This window comes from Fistularia commersonii, chromosome 8 (assembly GCF_037954325.1).
Source record: "Fistularia commersonii isolate RoL2024-O1a breed Wild chromosome 8, RoL_Fcom_v1.0, whole genome shotgun sequence".
Classification (NCBI taxonomy): domain Eukaryota; kingdom Metazoa; phylum Chordata; class Actinopteri; order Syngnathiformes; family Fistulariidae; genus Fistularia; species Fistularia commersonii.
In genome coordinates, this window is record NC_141291.1 from 14,662,061 (window position 1) to 14,681,105 (window position 19,045).

Here is a 19,045-nt window from a genome sequence, read left to right on the forward strand (position 1 = left end):
GACACTAAAAAGAATAATGCTAAATCATTAGTGAAGGGTGCTAATTCTCCCCTAAAAGCTGTGATTCTAGTGCTAATGGAAACAAGGTCCAACAGAGTGACTGAGTAAGGAGACGGTGGACGGGTTGTGGGAGAACGGTAAACATGGACAGTTGATATGATTTGGGAGAGACAAAGGGAGGAGCAGTAACACGTAAAAAAAGGGCTAGAAATTGATGGATTATGATACATGAGCGGAAGTATGGAAATTGAAAGGTGGGAAGAGGGGAGATGGATAGAAACTATTACCCAAATGTTTCTACTTGGCACGTGTCTTGAGGCTAGCTTCAGCTCCTCTTTCACGATGTTTATGTTCGTCTCGGAATAGACAGAGGCTGTGTGTGGTTGTGTGTCTGGGTGCACAGCTGCAGATTGTGCGAGAGAAAGGTGATAAAAATTATAAAAGGATGGAAATGTGAAAGAGGTGAGGAGTGGGTGAGACAATTAGAACAATTACTGCCCAAGTTTCAGATTAGCCATGTCAGTGGTGGCAGAGTATAATTCCCATTTAACGGTTCGTTTAGCTCCACAACTCTGGCCCCTGTGTAATAGATGGGGGCCAGAGTAGTGGAAGAGCAGCTAGTGTGCGTCTGGGTGTAGAGCCATGCCTGTGATTCACAGAGGAAATGCTGTTGACAGAGTAATTTGATGAATGCTGACAGCTAATTTACGGAGCATATTTTTGGGTAAATTATTTTTTCTGGTCCTACTTTTTCACTCACTGTGGACCGGTAATTGGATTTCCCTAACTCACAGTGGATTAAAAGTATTAACTAAAGGACTGATTTGGTGTGTGTCTGTGTGTGGTCAAATGTGTGTGTGTAAATGTTTGCATGTTTGTACATACAATTGAATTTATAGATTAATTAAACCCTCCAACAACTATTTATTGGGATCTATTGGGTGAAAACCAATGTACACAGATTTAAGCAGTGTTCAGCTTTGAATCTAGATATTCCATTGCAAATAATCAATTTGCATAAATATGTTTAATGACTACCATCTATTAGCTATAACATTGGCGACGAAATGGAATGTGAATAATACTGATCCCACTGGAAGAGATATCATCATGGCATAAAATACATTTCCTTTCCATCTCTGAAGCTTTAGAGTCAACACTGCACTACTGAAGGAGATGTACTATACAGACCAAAAATAAGAGTCTTTTTTCTTATTCATTTCAAGTTCAATTTTTTTTTTTTTTTTTTTTAACCTTGAAAAGCAATTAGAGTAATAATTCCATTTCTCCTTTAGATTTCAAAAGCTATGCTGCAGTTTCATTGAAGGGTACACTAAGCTCACAGCTTAAAGGAGATGGAGTATTTGATGTCATATTTCAGTACAGTGAAAATTAAATAATGTGAGAAATCCCTGGGTATTTTCTGTGCTTTTATTGTAACACATAATTTTGATAATTTACAGAGTGTGATCCTGCAAGATATTTGGTAAACAAAACACAACTGGCTGTCGTTACACAAACCAACATTTCTGCCATTGCAGTTTTCTAAGCCCAACAAACTCAAGACACTTGGCTACTATTCTCTTTGGACTTCATAGTCCAAAGAGAATATTTTCGCTTTTTCAGCAAGGGGTTTAGGACTATGACAGCCTTGAGTGCGACTTGAAGCGCAACACTCATTCTTTCATCTGGAGCTTTTTCTGGACTTGCTTTCACATGTTAATGATGTTCCTTTCAAGGAAAACCCCTCTCTAACATTTCTTTGTGCCCCTATTTATCTTACCTACACCTGGGAGACAAATTGGTGATAAAGAGGTCCGAAGGTTTGCATGCCCACCTCTTTGCTTGGGTTCCTGGCTTAAGTCTATCTACCAGTTGAGGGCCTTTCTTTGTGGAGTTCATTTGATGTCTCCACTTCTTCAGATTGCTCCCACAGTCCCCAAATGAGCGGTAGATTAATTGAAGACCCAAAATTGGCTGCAAGTGTGAATGAAAGGCTGAAGAGTTGTGTGTCTCTATACTGTATGTGGCCTTGTTATGGGCTGGTGATGGGTCCATAGTGTACTAGTGTTCTCGCCCTATGTCTGGAAGACGAGCTGAAAAGAGAGTGAATGAATGAGAAAAGGAGGGGGAAGGTCTTAAAGGAGGAAGGGTGCAGTTTTCTGAAGTATGGTGCCATCATGAAAATCGATATTTACTTTTAAGCCGTACCTTCAACGGTAAATTTTAAATGAAAGATATATTTGACTGGCTGCTCAGCTGTGATGTCCAGCATATTTCTGGGACCAGCAGCTCCCTGTTACACATCAATGTCCATTTCCCTGAATCCTGAAATTCTACACCTCAACACTTGACTCCTCAGTTATATACAACATATACCCATATATGTTATATATATATATTTACATACAACATTATATACAACACTTTGATGTACTTACTTACCCCTTCAATCAAACGAATATATTATTCCCTTGTTATCAGTATGCCTGTATAGAAATGTATATTTAATATAGCATGCACACTAAATGTCTGTGTTAGAAGGTGCCACTTTGGAAATAGAGGTTAATTGCTAAGTTATGGTCCCCTGCACTAATACCCACTCTTTATAAGGCTATTTCTGTATTTATATTAAGCCATTCAATACACACCACATACAGATCACTGCTCAAGTAGTTTCTGTGCAGCCACCCACCATGCTTATGAGCGTGCGCGCACACACAAACACACACACACACACACACACACACACACTCAAGTAACACACTCAAAGTCTCAGTCATCTTAATTGCCAGAAGTGCCTTGTCTTTATGAAGCTATTCCCAACAGTAGGCCTTTTTGTGCATACTTGCAAAGCCTGTGTGTAATTGTGTGTTTGTTGTGTGTGTCACTGCACCAAAAACAAGGTTGCTGTCTGATCTTCTTGTTGCTAATTTCTTCTGGCTGACAATCTCTCTCCCTCTCTCTCTCTCTCTCTCTCTCTCTCTCTCTCTCTCTCTCTCTCTCTCTCTCCCTCTCTCACACACATACTCACTCACACACACACACACACACACACACACACACACACACACACACACACACACACACACACACACACACACACACACACGGCACATTTTGGACAGAATAAGCACAATGATTAAAATACAATTGCCTTTTGTATCTTCCGTGACCACAACTATAAACTGTTCGACTGCATAACAATGGAACAACGGCTTCAAACCTTGTAGAAAAGCTACAAAAAGCAAATCATTGCACAAATCAAATCCAGGCCAGCATTAAACAACTAATTTCAGAACATAGCCTGACTAATCCAAACAAAACTGACACAAAAGCTTCCCAGACTTGCTTGGGTACCTTATAGATGAGTCCAAACAAATCTAATGCAAATGAATATAATCCATGTGAATCTACTTAGAGTGAGCCAGGCCAGGTCATACCTCATTTCCAGTGGTCTTTTTAACACTGTCAACACTTGCTTTAGTGCCAGGGGATGGTAGGGCAGGAAAAAGGCATTCCATGATATGGTATTATATCAATAACAAGCAAGTTTCAAATGAAATAAAACCCTACCTTTAGTAAAAAAACAACAACAAAAAAAAAAACAACTTTCTCTTTATTTAACTTTTTAAGTGCATTGTTTAACTGTTAGCCTTTACCAAAATCCCCTTAAAACTGCCCTATAGGTCATGATATATCTTAACCACATTGCAAAACAATCATAGCTCTGTTATCCACAGGAATACAACCTCACTGCAATAAAGACAGCCTTTCATGGGTTGGAATAATGAAAGTCATAAATAATGGGTATAATCTGGGTTTTGACAGTATGTTAACAGCAATTGAAAATGTATTACCTGCTTATAGCTGTTTATCAGAGTCATGGCATTCATGATTAAAAACCTCCGGCATTATCCAAATGAGCATTCCCAAAGTAAAAGCATTGCAAACATCTACCCATGTGGCAAAGTGGCTGTAAATGTCAATTAAAAGATTGCAAATTATTCTGACATGCATTTAAGACCCGAGGCAGGCTCCTGTCATACGGAGCAATGCAGGTCGAAAGATGTTGTGATATCACTTTTTGCATAGTGCCATCCGTAAGACCATAAGGCTATCTCGAGTGTACTTTGCAAGGGGTATAATCTATTTATCTGCTGGGTAGATTTCCTATTACGTCTATAATTTTTTTCAACTTTTCCTTACAAGCATTTTTTGTATATTTGTGTGACCTCATGACTCATTTCAGTGGCAACCTGCTGACAAAAATCATCAGCAACATCGCTGTGACTTTATAATCAAATCCTGTCACTAGAAGAGGAAACAATAAAAAGTGGACATTTTATTTGTTTCAGTGCTTTGTATTTATGCCTTAGCCTGTCAGGAACAAAGGTGCCATCCGAAGGCGTTACCTGGCGTGTTCAGCAGTCTGGACCTGCGACAGCTGTAGGCAATTTTCTGTTCACAGTATTCTGCACTGGTGGTGATGGCTGACACCTGGAAACACAAGCATGGTGGGGATATTTTCTTTCTTTCACTTTGTCTTGTTCAACTCGACAAACATTGTGTCATGTAAGTTGAGGTGAGATATGAAACAACCAGCCCCATTTTAATTAGTTTCCATGTGTCTGTGTGAAGCTGGAAAGGGAGAACATGATCCATGCTTCGGATGGAATACGCTCCTCAAGCCCTGTCATCTTTTGGGAAATGAATGTCTTGTACATATTGATGTTGAAAGTAGCAGTCACTACTCCAGGGAAGGCTGAAACCTGTGATGTCCACACACTGACAACAGTAATCTATAACCACTCACCAGAAAGATTTAGGTATTGACTCCTGAGTGTAGGAGTGCAGAATAAAGCACCTGAGTTGTGTAGTGACACCGAGTAGAACACTCATTACTTAGGAGCATAATGACAATTTAAAAAGTTGATCTGGTAATGCTGTATCATTGTTTCAAATTTCATTACCTCTTAAAAGATTTTAGATATATTTTAGTAATACATTCTAAAAAATGTTTGGCATTGGTATAAAGTAGGCATAAGGGTTGGGCAGGTGGAGGTATCAAAACAGTTAAGTGAGGTTATGTTGTGTAAAAGTTGCCATGGTAGTAGGTTTAATTAATTCACTGTATTCAGAGCTACAAAAAGATCCAAAGAGGTATGGTTGTCTCTCCCTTCTTTTGTGAAAAAAGGCTCCTTTAGAAATACAAATTTTAGATGATATCAAAAGTCCCTTTGCGATGAGTCATAGGGGCAGAAAACACATTGAGAATATACTTAAAATGCAAGCGAGACACATCGCCTCTTCCTTTGTTCACTTGTCTTCATGTTCAATTGAATTATACACTGTTATGGTCCACTAGATGCTGAGGAGCAGCATTAGCACTTTATAGAAATTAATTTGTGGGAAACTTAAGACACAGCTTTGCTAGATCAGTCAAACTTATTGCAGTCATAACATTGCGAATGGAATGTTTTTAGTTATCAGCGGTAAAACTTGAAGTATACAACCTTTTTTGACATGTAAAAAATCTGACTTATGGAATGTTGGTCTGTTTTGTTTCTCTCTCATATGCAAACAGAATTTTCCTGATAACTGAACATTTATACTGAAGTAGAAGTATCTAAATAATGGAAAGGACTAAGGACATGTTTTGGACTAAGGACATGTTTGTATTTTTTTCTCATATCAAGAATGAATGCAAAAGTATGTTTTTTTGTTACAATAACATGGAAAATATACCTTTCTACAAGATACCTTAACTGTCTTAGAATAGTATACTGGTGTATATGTGCATGTGTATTACCTGGTCCATCGAGGCACTGTAGTTGACCTGGAGGATGGTGCGTCTCTCTCTACTTGAGCCTGTCACTGTGGTTCTTGGTGGAAGGTTGTTCATCACTATTGTCCACACTTTATCCTCTAAGGAAATAAAAACATTCAGATATCTGGCAACTATAGTTTTAAACCAAATAATAATTTCTTGTTGTAGTTGGTATCTGATATAGATTATCACAATATAACACACGAAGACCATACATTTAAATAATCAAAGTTACATGAGAATTAGCACAAAAATGTGTGTAGACCTATGATACAATCGCATTTATTGAATGTGGCAATGTCAACGACCTGGCAGCCCTTCTTGAAAGGCAAACAGAAAAATAGAAAACAGTAATGATCTCATAGATCTGACAGGGAATCCTTGCGGCACAGGTGCACACAGTGCTGTTGATCCCAGCTGCTGAATTTCACGAAAAAAATGTTGAAAGAAAAATGTTTGAGTGCCTCAGGACTATTCATGTCAGTTGAACACAGTCATGTGCATCTGCATGTGTACAAAAGTACATGCACATCCATCATGGTATTTTTGTTCCTCCTTTTTCTTAACCCCCCTCTTGCAAACAAACATACGCATGCAGAGGAAATGGCAGTTTAGCTGTCATGGCAGTGAGATCCTTTTTGAGTTACAGCTTTGAGACAGCAGGGTTTAATAAACACTTCTGCGCCGTTATAGAATGAGTCACTCAGACATCAGCCAGTTCACTCATACTCTCAGTCAGGGAAGATGTGCATGTGTGCATGTGTGTTGATGGGAGGGGGGTGTCCCCGAGATGTGTGTATGTGAGAGGGAAAGAGTAACTCTTAACATTTCAGAGCTGTGTGTAACTGTGCTATTCAGCGTGACTAAGGGGCTAGCCAGCGGAGTGCAGTGACATTTCATCAAAAGTCTTGCCTTTGCTCTGCCTGCATGCCGCACTGTTCCAGACTATCAAATTATTCCACGCTGTTTGTATGGCTCTGTGCGTGTCAGTGTTGACATTAAAGAAGGTACGGTAGTTGGTTTCAATGTGCAGGTGCGACTTAAAGGGGCCCTATTATAACTTCCTTCGTTGCTGATATATGAATAATATTTAAGCTCAGATGTCCATATTAAACTTGGAAAAATTTCAACATAATGACCAAATCATATGTAAAATTAATCTCTCAGGGGGAACCTCCAGGCTTCTTGAATTATTCTTGCTTTCTATCATCAGCTCATACAGTAATGGGTGGTGTTCGGGTCATCTGTTCCAGACACACCATGCCTCTTGGCAGGATTTCATAAGTTCAATCAATCAGTTGAAAATGGTTCTGGCACAGGCTTTATCTCCTCACCCCTGCATCATAAACAAGATGAACCCCGAGAAGAGTTCTGGAGGTGCCTATTTCACTGACAAGTGCGGGAAACAAAGAAACCATGTCGATGATCACATGCATTTGTAATCATTCCACTGTGTCACAGACCCTTCTTCTGCCAACAAACAAGGAAGCCTTTAGCATGCATATGAGAGACAAAGCCAGTAAACACCCATCGATACGAGATTATCATAGTCACAGTGTGAGCTAAATGTCATCTTGAAAAAATGTGGTTAAGTTATTTTGTGCACCCATACAACCCATACAGTGATTAGTTGGACCTTAATCACTGTATATACAAAATATTTTCAAAATAGTTATTTTTTTAGAGTCTTCTAAACAGTGTTTTGACCTTGAATGTTGTAAAGTCCAGTGCTTGCTGGATTCTACCATCTATACCTATTTCTTACTTATTGAAGCCACCTGATTTTCTTCCATAAATTCACAGATACAGTGGGATCCATTGAGGAATTTGATTAAAATCCTGTATAACTGGTTGGGAGACACAATTAGGTGCAGAGGACATTGTTCTCCAATATGTGGAAAGAATGGGTTTAGAATCATCTTTTTCTGTAGCCCAGGTGGTATATGATAAATGTCAGTTGCTGTTAGTTTGCTGACATGAAAGGTTTAAGCTTTTTCTCTTATTCTCTCTCTCTCACACACGCACGCACGCACGCACGCACACACACACACACACATACACACACACACACACACAAAGGGCTACAGTCAGCAAAATGATGTCAGCACTCTCACTAACCTGTCATGTTGCAGGTGACTTTGAAGGGGCCAAGAGGTCCACTGCCATCAGGGTCAACCCAGTATGTGTCAGAGGACTTGCCCAAATGCTTATAGGCTTCACATGAAGGCTCATAGATCGCTAAAATGGGGGAAAAAGAGATAGAAGCAGTCGTTAGAAAATCACGCCTAACAGCCAATGAGTGGCACCAGTGATATATGATTTCCAATACAGCAGCGGAATGAATTCATCTTTTCAAGATACTTCTTCCAACCACAACATCACAATAACTAGCTGATCTGATTATGTTATTACCATATCAAGTTATGGCAGAAACATACAGAGTCCAAGCACATTGCAACACATCTTTATTTTTTTTTCCCAAAAAGGGAATTATAAAGATCTTTGTACAGTATTTGGATAAAAAAAACTGTCCATTCATCTTGGTAAAAATCCACAAAAGAGGTTTCCGAGGACATTTTGTAGGAGGAGAGTTCTGTACACTAACAAATTATGCTGTCATATTTTATCGAGGAAGCCTTGCTTTTTAGTTTGATGTGAGAATCGTGGATTTGCTGCCTCGCCCTCATCTGACCTCATTAGATTCCAGGCATGGTTATGCATATTCACGGTGTGTCGATCACAACAGGACAAGTTGTTACCCATCATGCAACACAGCAGGATTATTACTTTGCATAGATAATGGATGAGATTACCATTAGTCACCTTCCAAAGGAAATAAATCAGTTTTTATCTTTTAAGCCACGGTTCAGGCCAAGGTAAAGCTCAGTTGTAAAAACACATTGTTTGGGTTAAGGAGGCATTATGATTGGTGTTTAACATAACTTGTCCTTTCCTTTGGTTGGTGGCACGACAGGAGCTTGTCTATGCTAGGTAATGGACCGGCATGATCAATTACATTTGTTCCATGAGTTACTCTAGAGATTTTTATAAAACTTAAAAAGAAAGCCTAATCTGTGTCCACATAAGCCTAGAAGGTATCTTAAACATTTATTGTCTTTATTTCTTTATTCCGGCTAATCTTTCTGATTTGAGAGCACTCACTTTCCTACAGGATCAATAAAGAATTTTTGATTCGGATGAGAGCGGTATGCATTTAACTGTGTGTATTCAATGTCTAATCTCCAGTGCTGTTTGTTTTTGTAAGAGACTTCTAATTACTTGAATCATTTGGGGACGTGTCTACAGCAGCACATCATTGTCTGAAAGGGGTACTAGTCCCTTCCTCCTTTCCAGCGGCCAGTTTCTTTTCAACTCCTGTCTACAAATGGTGTTTCGTCCAACACACTTTCACAATTGTCCTGACATCACGCTGATGCCATGCTTGTGTTGATCTACACACAGAGGATATACACACAGGGGAGGATGGAAAACCTGCGCCTCAAAAGGAGTCTTATTTGCTGTGAAACGTTCTCAACAGAATCAAGGCTGCTCACCTTAGAATGTTTACCGGTTGTTTTTGTTGTTTTAAATAGCTTTCACATTCTTTTACATTGTGTCTGTTCCTTAGTTGTCCATTTCCTTTTCTGAATATTGAAAATACATGTTTTTCATTTATTTCATTTGTCTTTTGGCAGAGAGACACCTGATTATTTTTGAACTATTGTAAATTACTGATTACATGTGTGCAATTGGTGGTTTCTTGGTACCTAGGTATGATTTTAAAAGCTTTGATTTTAAAAGCTCTGTTTCCAATGAGAGCAAGGAAAATTCTCATCAGTAATGCTTTTGTAAATGAATGATTATTTACATATGTGAAGATGTCTTCTAAGAACATGACCATCTTTTGCGTTCACCAATCATCGCAGGAGTTGTCTTAGCAACAGCTTTGAGGAACCTACAATTCACCATTACTGATGGATTGCCGACCAAAGCTCGGAGTTACTGCTTTGACATGTTTATCCTTTGATTCATTCAACAAAGCACACAAATGAATGATAAATAATGAATACTGACTGATACACGTTGAGATTTGCAGTTGTTTATGTTTCACTTTTTTCCTGTTTTACTTTCTTTCAGTGCTTTAAATCTGATGATTCATCTGTTCCGTCACTAAAGCTATGAACAGACTCATGTTTTATATTATTTTCCAGATTTCACTGACATATTCTGCTGCTTTGCCTTTTGAAACAAGAAAACTGCCCCAAACGTTGTTCAAACGGTAGGTTTGGGAAAAGCTGTGTGTTCAGTCTACAGCAGGCAAAGAAAAAGAGACCCTCTGATGCTGTTCTCCCCGTGGTGTGTTTAGTTAGGCCATATGTTCTCAGGCCAGAGCAAAACGCATTACACAGTTTAAAAAGCTTGGCTTGTGGACACTTCAAAAGTTCACATGCCCCTTTGCTGAGAAACTGGGTTTTGGATAGAAAAACTCTCAAAAGCCTTTTTGAGAGTTTTTCTATCGAAAAAGGGCCCCTCAGACAAACATATAAAGCAGCACTGGGGACATGAAAGAACAAAAGATGTCTTTGTTCATTATTATTGAATACTCACAAGTGTGACATGTGGCTCCAGTATATCCTGTTCCATCACAGGTACAACTAAAACTGTCCCACATCTGTTTACATCGACCGCCATGCTCACAATGATTGGGCATACATCTAGAGAGGGGGAGACAGACAGACAATACTTTTACATTTTCAGATCTTAATGGCCATATATGTGGAAAATAAGCCATGTACTGGCCACAAGTAATAGTCATCCAGACCTTCTACCACAAAACTTTTGGAAGTTGATTACACTGTATTTATTCGAGTGTTTACAATTGAACACACAGGGGTAATGAGTGAATTAGTAAAGAATAGGCAGAACCCTAAATATATCATGATAAGCCGCATACGGAATCTTCAGCTCGATGATAAAGACCTACAAACACAACCATGGAAAAGTAAGTCATTGGTCTGTAGTCAACAAAATAGTTTTGTTCTTGTCATATTTAGTTGATTTTACGCTAAAATTCCAAAGCATATTTTGTGTTAACTTTAATTCATTTTGACCGGTTAATATTGGTTTGACATCTCACACTTACAGATACCAGAGCCAGGAGGAATGTAAGATGATGAATCTTTGCTATTGATCTGCTAAATTTGCAAAATTATTTTAGTATTTCATAATATATAATATTTTAGTCTTTGCTTGCATCACCAAATGGTCATTCATAGTAACATACTTACAGTGCTTCATAAACTGTGTCCGGTAAACGGGAACATAATACATCAGAGGGATATTTCCCTCCCGTTTTTGTAGTTTATATTGTAGCATCCCAGAGGAGTCCTCTGGGCTTTGATCGGCTAAACCACACTTTATGAGTGAAGTTGACTGCTAGTTGAATGGGCTTCAGCTGTTGTACACTTTTGGTAGTGTTCAAAACAAAAGACTGACAGCAATTCTCCTGCCTTGCCATTTCTAAAGAGCAAATCCCACAGCTCGCTTCTATATCATACTGAATGTCTGAAAGTCTGGCCCAAATGAATTGAGGTCTGCACCTTCCCTTGAGTACTGAGAAATGTGACTGGAGTGTAGATTTTGGGGCCTTTCTGACCACATCTTTTAGATAACAGAGGTAAATACTGTCACCAATTGTCTCATAATACTGCTTGTCTAGCCTGGCTATGCTGGCTGAACTAATAATTGCTGAACTTTCTTGAATTGCAAGTTAAAAGCTAGTTATAAAACATAGTTTTCTGGAAAATGTGTGATAGACTGTGATACACTAGTCTCTATATAAGTGGATAGGAAGGGAAAAAGACAGCAACCTTCAACTCTGAAAAGACCTGAAATGTGTGGTGTTTGGCTTTCAGGATTTCTCAGTTATGTTGTTCCTGCTACGTTGGCAGCACTCGCCTGAGGCCTGTGCAATTTATACGTTTTCTCCCCTTACTGTTTTGATCACCTATTTACCTTGTGCTGTTCATGTTTGTAGGATCATTCCTCCCTGCCTGCCCGTCAACCTGCCAAGCTCACTGAACCACTCATCCGCCCGGCTCAAACATTGGACATTCAGCCAAGCTCAACTCTAACATCAACCATCACCACACCTCCCTGAACCCCATCAACCCACAAGAGAGCTCCATCTTTTTCTAAAATGCATGTCCTGTATCTGAGAGTGTTCTCCTCTTCTCTGTCATCATGGGATTATATATAAGGCAGTCAACAAATCCTCCTTTTCTTGATGAAATATGAACAAGAACTCAAATCCTTAATTGATCAAAGTTGTGTGGTTTGATCTGCTTGCAGGTCTGATGGGAATGAATCTCAAGGCACCACAGTCTTTAGAAAGATTTTTGCCACAAGGACAAGTAAACATGCAGTACCACACAACTCACGTTATTGAAATATGTGAATCTAATGAATGACTCTAGACGTTCCGAAAGAGGAGGCAGATGGAGGAAAAACAAACACCCGCTTGTAAGCAGCAGGGGTCCTCCTTTAAAAGACTGCAATTATTTTTTAAACTTCTAAAGGAAAATCAGACTCATAAAGAGCAAAAAGAACTTTGTTTAAATAAAACAATCTCACTTAAAGTAATGATGAAAAACATAATGTTGGTTGAATCATATTGTCAATGGAGGTCACATCTATTTTTTTCAAAGAAACATTTCATTTAACTTGCATGTATTGCAGTTACATTGTATGAAAGAAGATCAGCTGCCCTGCATTCTGGCCTTATGAAAAAAAAAAAAAAAATCAGTCAAGGAGAAAGTGACGAGAACAGTTTAACCACCAGGATCCACTGAATCTGTCAGCACAGAATTTACAGAAAAGATTTCTCATCACACTGCCAGAAAAAAGGCATGCTTTGTGATGCAACAAAAGAGCAGCATCTCGACAACTTTTGAAGCAAAACACATGACAAGCCATCAATCACATGTCATAACACTTTATCACAAACTGGAGGGGCTTCGGCAGTGGGCCCAAACCTGGTCGGACACTTTTTGTTTTTACCATGGATGACAAGATGTTTATTTTTGAAACTGAGTAAGACAAGGTAAGTGATCAAACAGTTTGGACTACATGGCATTTGAAGACGGAGTATAGCTGTAGAAGAGTCAAAACAATACACAATGTAAATAAATCCAGTATTTTTTTTGTCTTTGATAGACACTCATACTTCAAAGTAGACACATAGAACCAGCATATTTCTGCAGGTGAATAGTGGCAGAAGTGCTCCTGATGGGATTCCCTGCTTCACTAAAGACTGAACATAATTATGGTGCAGATGCATCCAAATGAAGCCAGGCGTAGCATCCTTTGCAATCTGTATGTAATTATATCTCCTAACCTCTGGACATTCTTGAAAATTTGTCCTTTTGCTCTCATTATAGCAAAAATAACTCTTGTATCCGCCCGCTATTTCAGTTTCTCTACGAAATTAAATAGAGCCATCCTAGGCCCACAGTCCACACCACAAACACGACGGATTGCATCGTTCAAGGCGGGGAAAGACTATTTTGTTACATGGGCTGATGGAATTACTGCACAAAGACCCGTGGGTTCTGTATACACTTTTTATGGGGCGCAACATGATTTGTTGATTGTCCCTTCACAATGACAGGGACACTGACAACAAGTGACAAGGGTGAAGCTTTGTACTTTGCATGTGTGAGTCCGAGTGTGTGTCTTTTGCCTCTTCGACAAACTCAGTCTCAACAGAATCCCACAGTGTAACATCATTGATCAAATGCAGGTCAGACAGGGCTATTGAGCTGCCTTCAGAGACATTCTGATTAGTTAGATGGTTACACTGCACCCATTCATCTTCCTTGGCAGTACAGGGCCCACAAGTAATGCTGGTCTATACAAGTCTCAGGTAATAGAGATGAGCAATACTGCAAACAGTTCAGGGAGGAAACTGTCCCAAGTCAGGCAGCTGTGAGCAACTATGAATGCTGTTAATGCACCAAAATCCATAATTATGTTCTGTATTGCCTCACACTGCTGCCACACAGACAAACAAAAGCTAACGGGAAGAAGCCAGGAATTTGTTCACTCAAATAAACACAGAACAATATTACAAAGGGAGGGCTTCAAATTGGGAATGAAAGCTATCACGCTAAAAATTGTTATGTTTAGTTTCTGTCTTGGTGTAAAAAAAAAAACCAGAAATGATAGGAAATCAATGCACATGGTAGAATACTGATAATTTGAGGAAGAAAATATATTTAAATTAAAAAAGGATTCCCTGTAGTTTACTCTGTAAGTTAACTTATTGTCCCTTTGCCTAACCAAGGGTCCCATCTATTACATCTGCATATACACATAATGTTGTCAGTATATGTAACTGCCATTTACCATGCACCACCTTAAATAACTTTAATCCATGAGTATGGATGAAAAATTTGGCAACACAGACATAAAATGGTAATTGTGGGCCAGATTACCTTCCTTAATAGTATTTTAATTTGGACCACATATTAATTATAGATAAACATATTCTAAGTCTTCAAGACGAGCCGTCGCCTACATACCCCTGTTTGTAAGAATTCAATATTTAATTAGTGCGGAGCAAAGACCTTACAAGATTTTTATCATTGGTTCCGTATTTATTGTTACAAATACACAAAAAATTGCAGTGGGAGGATCAATACTGTCTCTTCTTTTCTTGTTTTTTTTATAGTTGTTCTTTGTATCTGTTTTACAAATGAATGAAATAGATGGTATTCAATGTGGCCAGCACTTTCTCACGTCACTAATGATATTTTTAGAGTGAATCGACCATGGAACTCAGTGTAGTCTAAGGTCATATAAACACGGATCAGAACATCTTTTCAAGAAAACAAACAAACAAAAGACCTTTTTTAGACATGAACAGTTTTGTTGAAAAGGCCTGTATTATACAGTAGAGTGTGCAAACACCCAAGATGAGTTAAAATTAAATCCAAGCCACCTCACCTTAAGTGATGAAAAAAACTGAAACACAACAAAAAATAACCTGATTTAAATCAGGTAGTGGCAGTTGGTGTCCACTTTCCTGGGCAAGGATAGTGATGAATGTAAGTGTTATTGACAAACCTGACCTGAAAACAAATCACTCAGTCCAGAGAAAATGCTGTTCCGTTCATTGCAAGGTCAGCTCCGAACTGTTGCTTTCCAATCTTGTTCACCCTCACGGTATGATCCTTGGAATTTTCTTTATGTATGAGATCTGCTAAATTAAATTCTTATCAGAGTAAACTAGGTTTAATCCTTAGAGATAAAACCTGTTCAAAAAGTGAGCAGCCTACTGCTAATGGTTCATCCATGATGGGTTAATTGCAGAGAATGAATTTCCCCACGTGGATAAATGATTATCAAAGGGGAATAAACACCTTTGGATTAGGATGACAATAAATCAAATAAAATTTCGATGTGTTTGTCCAATCTAAGGCAATAAATTGATAAGTCAGCAAGTAGTGTACTCCTAGTGAGACAACATTGGTGGAACATTATAATTAACAATGGTAGATTAATGCTAACTCATTGTGTTTCATTAAAATCAAGTTTATATATAGTTAGAAATCATTTTCCCCCCTATCCTATCTGTTTTAAACTAAAAAAAATGAATGTGAAATTGGAGTTACAAAATACAGTACATCTGCTCTTTAAATCCATCCCATTAGGTGCACAGATTTACCAGTATTACTAGCACAGGACATGCACACACAAACGCGCAAACATATTTTTGTGAGATGGCTAACATAACAGTTTTTATAGCTCCTGCTCAATTTCAAATAATTTGATATGACACTATTAACTACAATGCTTTACATATCTGGACGGCAATCTCCATTTATGAGCAATATTCTGCATAAGGGTGCATCATTATTGGGTTTATTGTGATAATTCTTTTTCCCCCTTCTTACATGCACAAACATACCACAGCACAACAACAAAAAAAAGAGTATTGAGACAAACACATTCAGATATGCACAGCTGAAACAAGAACTTGATACAATATGTGGGGTTTCTCATATTGTTTTTATACTGTGTGACTTTGATTTCAATCGTTTCAAATTTCAGGGACATAGAATAGACAACCCGCCACTCGAGTTACCACCTTATCGTAGTGGAGAGGTTTGCATGTCCCAAAAGATACTGGGAGCTCAGTTGTCGGGATGCCTAATTCCCCTGGTAGGATCACCCAAGGGAAACAGATCAGAGGTGACAGAAAGTGTGGTTCGGAAGACATCCTATAAATAACAATAATTATGGATCTAATTTGCCCTTGCAAGGGTCACCGAGATAGCACTCTGGAGCCTGGCCTAGAGTTGGGCTTTCTTAGCTATTGGAAAATGAGATCTTTAGGGTTTTATATGAGCTATAATATAACCGTTAACTTTGACAAACTTACATTCGAAAAAAACACTAATATACTTCTCAACATAATGTCAATTCATTTCTGTTAGAGCTCAGCCACACCCAACTCTTATCACTATTTATTATATATTTGTGTGGTAAGCCATCCTCCTGCTAGAGACAGAAGAATTAATATTCACAATCCCAGCTGAACAGGTGTGTGTCAATGTGTTTATATTTCACTTGGGCGGCGTAGTACAAATATTAACTGCACCTGCTTATCTTTTTAGCTTTTAACAGAGAGTGGAGTGAAAAGGGTGTCCTTGTGGTCTGTTGCCAAGGTTCTATTTTATCCAAAAATCCTTCATCAGCCGCTCGCAATCTGCTAGTGCCTAAATGTGTATGTGTGTGTCTGTGACTAGGATGACTCCAAAACTGTATTCCACAAAAGCACTCATGCACAATGAAGTAGAAGCAGATTATTCAGTATGTTATAAAGTTTGGACAACGGTTGATATTAAAGGTCTCCCTATCCAGTATTATCACAAAGTCGATTCAAAAAAACTGTGTTGATACATGTCCTTGCACATTATTAAGTGAAAAATCTTCATTAAAAATCTTGGAATTTTCTAGAGAGTATGCAGACCTGAATGGCATTTTGCCTACATCTATTTGTATCCAATAATATATCAGTCTTACCTATCTATGATGGCACACATATCCAAGCTGACATTTTCAAAAGCTCCCATAGTGCCCTTTTCCACAGCATGCAGGTCAGCTGGTTGGTCGTCCACTAGGATGGCTTGCATGCAGCCCTGGAAGGAGCGCTGGGCGGGTGGGAACATCGTCTGGAGAAAATAGCCTGAATGCAATAAGATCATAAAATGGAAGTTTTTAATGAATATTAGATTGGAAAAGGACTGAACAAAGAAAGAGTCATAACAGCTTTGATTTGGATGGTCAATTAACAAAAGTAAATGTTCATTTATTGTCTATAGCACATATCCTGCACTCAGGGTTATGGTTGGACTGAAGCCAATCTCACCTAACATTGGGCAAGAGATGGGATTCAGCCTGGACCGGTCAGTGGGCAATATATAGAGACATAAAATCTTTCAGTCTCCCATTCACGCCTAAGGGCAATTAACCCAGGCACGTGAACACCGGTCTGATTCAAACCAGGGGCCTTTTTGCTGTGAAGCGACAATGGTAACCACTGCGCCACAACATGATACAGTGAAAAAGACAACGAAACAGGAACAATAGGTTATTTTCATCCATGAAAAAGAAGTCTTCATAAATGGAAAGCCATCTGCAGGAGAAGCCATCAAATCTATCACGGATATCCTTGACAAGGAACAACAGAACATCAACCTGACTGTTTTCACATTTAACAGCCATGAACCTTCATCAGGCCTCTTGTTTTTAGAGCTCATCACCAATGCCCTTAAGGATTGATAAGGCTTCAAAATACTAAAAGGACATGAACATTTTACAATATATAGTACATTTATGAGACACAAGAGTCAATGGGCCATCTAGGTACCATTGGGCCTTGATTGGAAGCAGAACAAGGTCATGGGTGCCGTGTGTGTGTGTGCGTGTGTGTGTTTGCTAAAGAATATCCGTGAACATAAATTTGTGCACTGTGCATAAAAGGGTGACAAATTACGTGTATTATAATGTGTGAGTGCCCGTGTGTGCAAATCTAAACGTGCATAGTTGGAAATAGGAATTTGGGATGCAATCTTTTTCCACAAGAACACTAATAAAACACTCACACTCAATGACATCTCCATCATTTTGATGTTATAAGCTGTCACATTTTCCAGCGTCCCTGCCAACCTCAAGGCCAAAGCTTCAATGAGGCTTACTGTGGAGGGTATGTGTGGTGTTTGTGAGTGAACCAATGTAATTGTAGATTATGTGGTTGGCTGGCAGTCCAGCAAATAAAGCAGCAAAGCAGTGTCATTGTGCAGCCTGGAAGTTTTGTGCATGCCATACCCCTACAATTTTTCCAGTCTGCCTTCCTCCTCTCCCCAAGAAATGCATAAAATGTGTGCTTTCATATTGTATAGTGTGAGTGTTCATCCTACTCATCCCTTGATTTTCATTTCCTCCCTAAAGCGCTTCTACTGTCATGTTTACCATCTGCCTGTGCTTCTGCTACACCTGTCTGCTGTCTTTTCCAAAGGACCAGGAGATGGGGCAGACAAATAGAAAAAGAGAAAGTGACAGAGATGCAAGGTGAGATAACTTGGAAAACCCAAACAAGTTACAATTGGCTGACATCAAGTGATTGCATTAACACCGTCCCCAAGGCAGGTTGGCAAAATGAACGGAGCAATGTATCAGACTATGCATGGATGGATGCATCAATAACACTAGCCTGTAAAGGCTGACACTTGATTGGCTGATCTGTCTATCTACAATCCGAACAGGGTAGCCTGCTGATTCAACCATACTGAATTGCATTATCTCTCTCTTGGCGTTTGGTGAATTGGAATGGAGAACAGAGAGAGAAATTTTGAGTTCCATCTAAAGAGTAAGTTTGGCTTGAAGTCAAATACAAATCGCAAAATGAAAACAATAAATATAAATGTTTTATGGTGAAATAAAGGAGGAACTAGATACGGAGGAAGTAAGCCTCTGCTTTTACCCTGAAATGCATAATTTACAATTAAGTAACACCTTCACCTGTTGGGCCTCTACATTGAAATTAACAAATGCACAAGCCACTCCAATTGAATTAATGTGATTAACTTCACCTGACAATGACATTTGCTATACTACATCTACACTCCATTATTTTAATGAAACAAATGT

General features: G+C 38.8%; 1 protein-coding gene across 3 annotated transcripts in view; it reads right to left on the reverse strand.

Annotated features, from left to right (window-relative positions):
• Positions 1 to 19,045, reverse strand: part of cntnap2a (contactin associated protein 2a) — a 325,051-nt gene that overhangs the window by 106,173 nt on the left and 199,833 nt on the right. For all 3 annotated transcript variants that reach the window (XM_086151351.1, XM_086151349.1, XM_086151350.1), the window contains 5 exons: positions 16,919 to 17,081; positions 10,439 to 10,545; positions 7,949 to 8,068; positions 5,813 to 5,928; positions 4,416 to 4,500 (listed from right to left, as the gene is read on the reverse strand). In XM_086151351.1, coding sequence (XP_086007477.1) covers positions 4,416 to 4,500; positions 5,813 to 5,928; positions 7,949 to 8,068; positions 10,439 to 10,545; positions 16,919 to 17,081 — 591 coding nt within the window. The remainder of the gene's footprint in view (positions 1 to 4,415; positions 4,501 to 5,812; positions 5,929 to 7,948; positions 8,069 to 10,438; positions 10,546 to 16,918; positions 17,082 to 19,045) is intronic.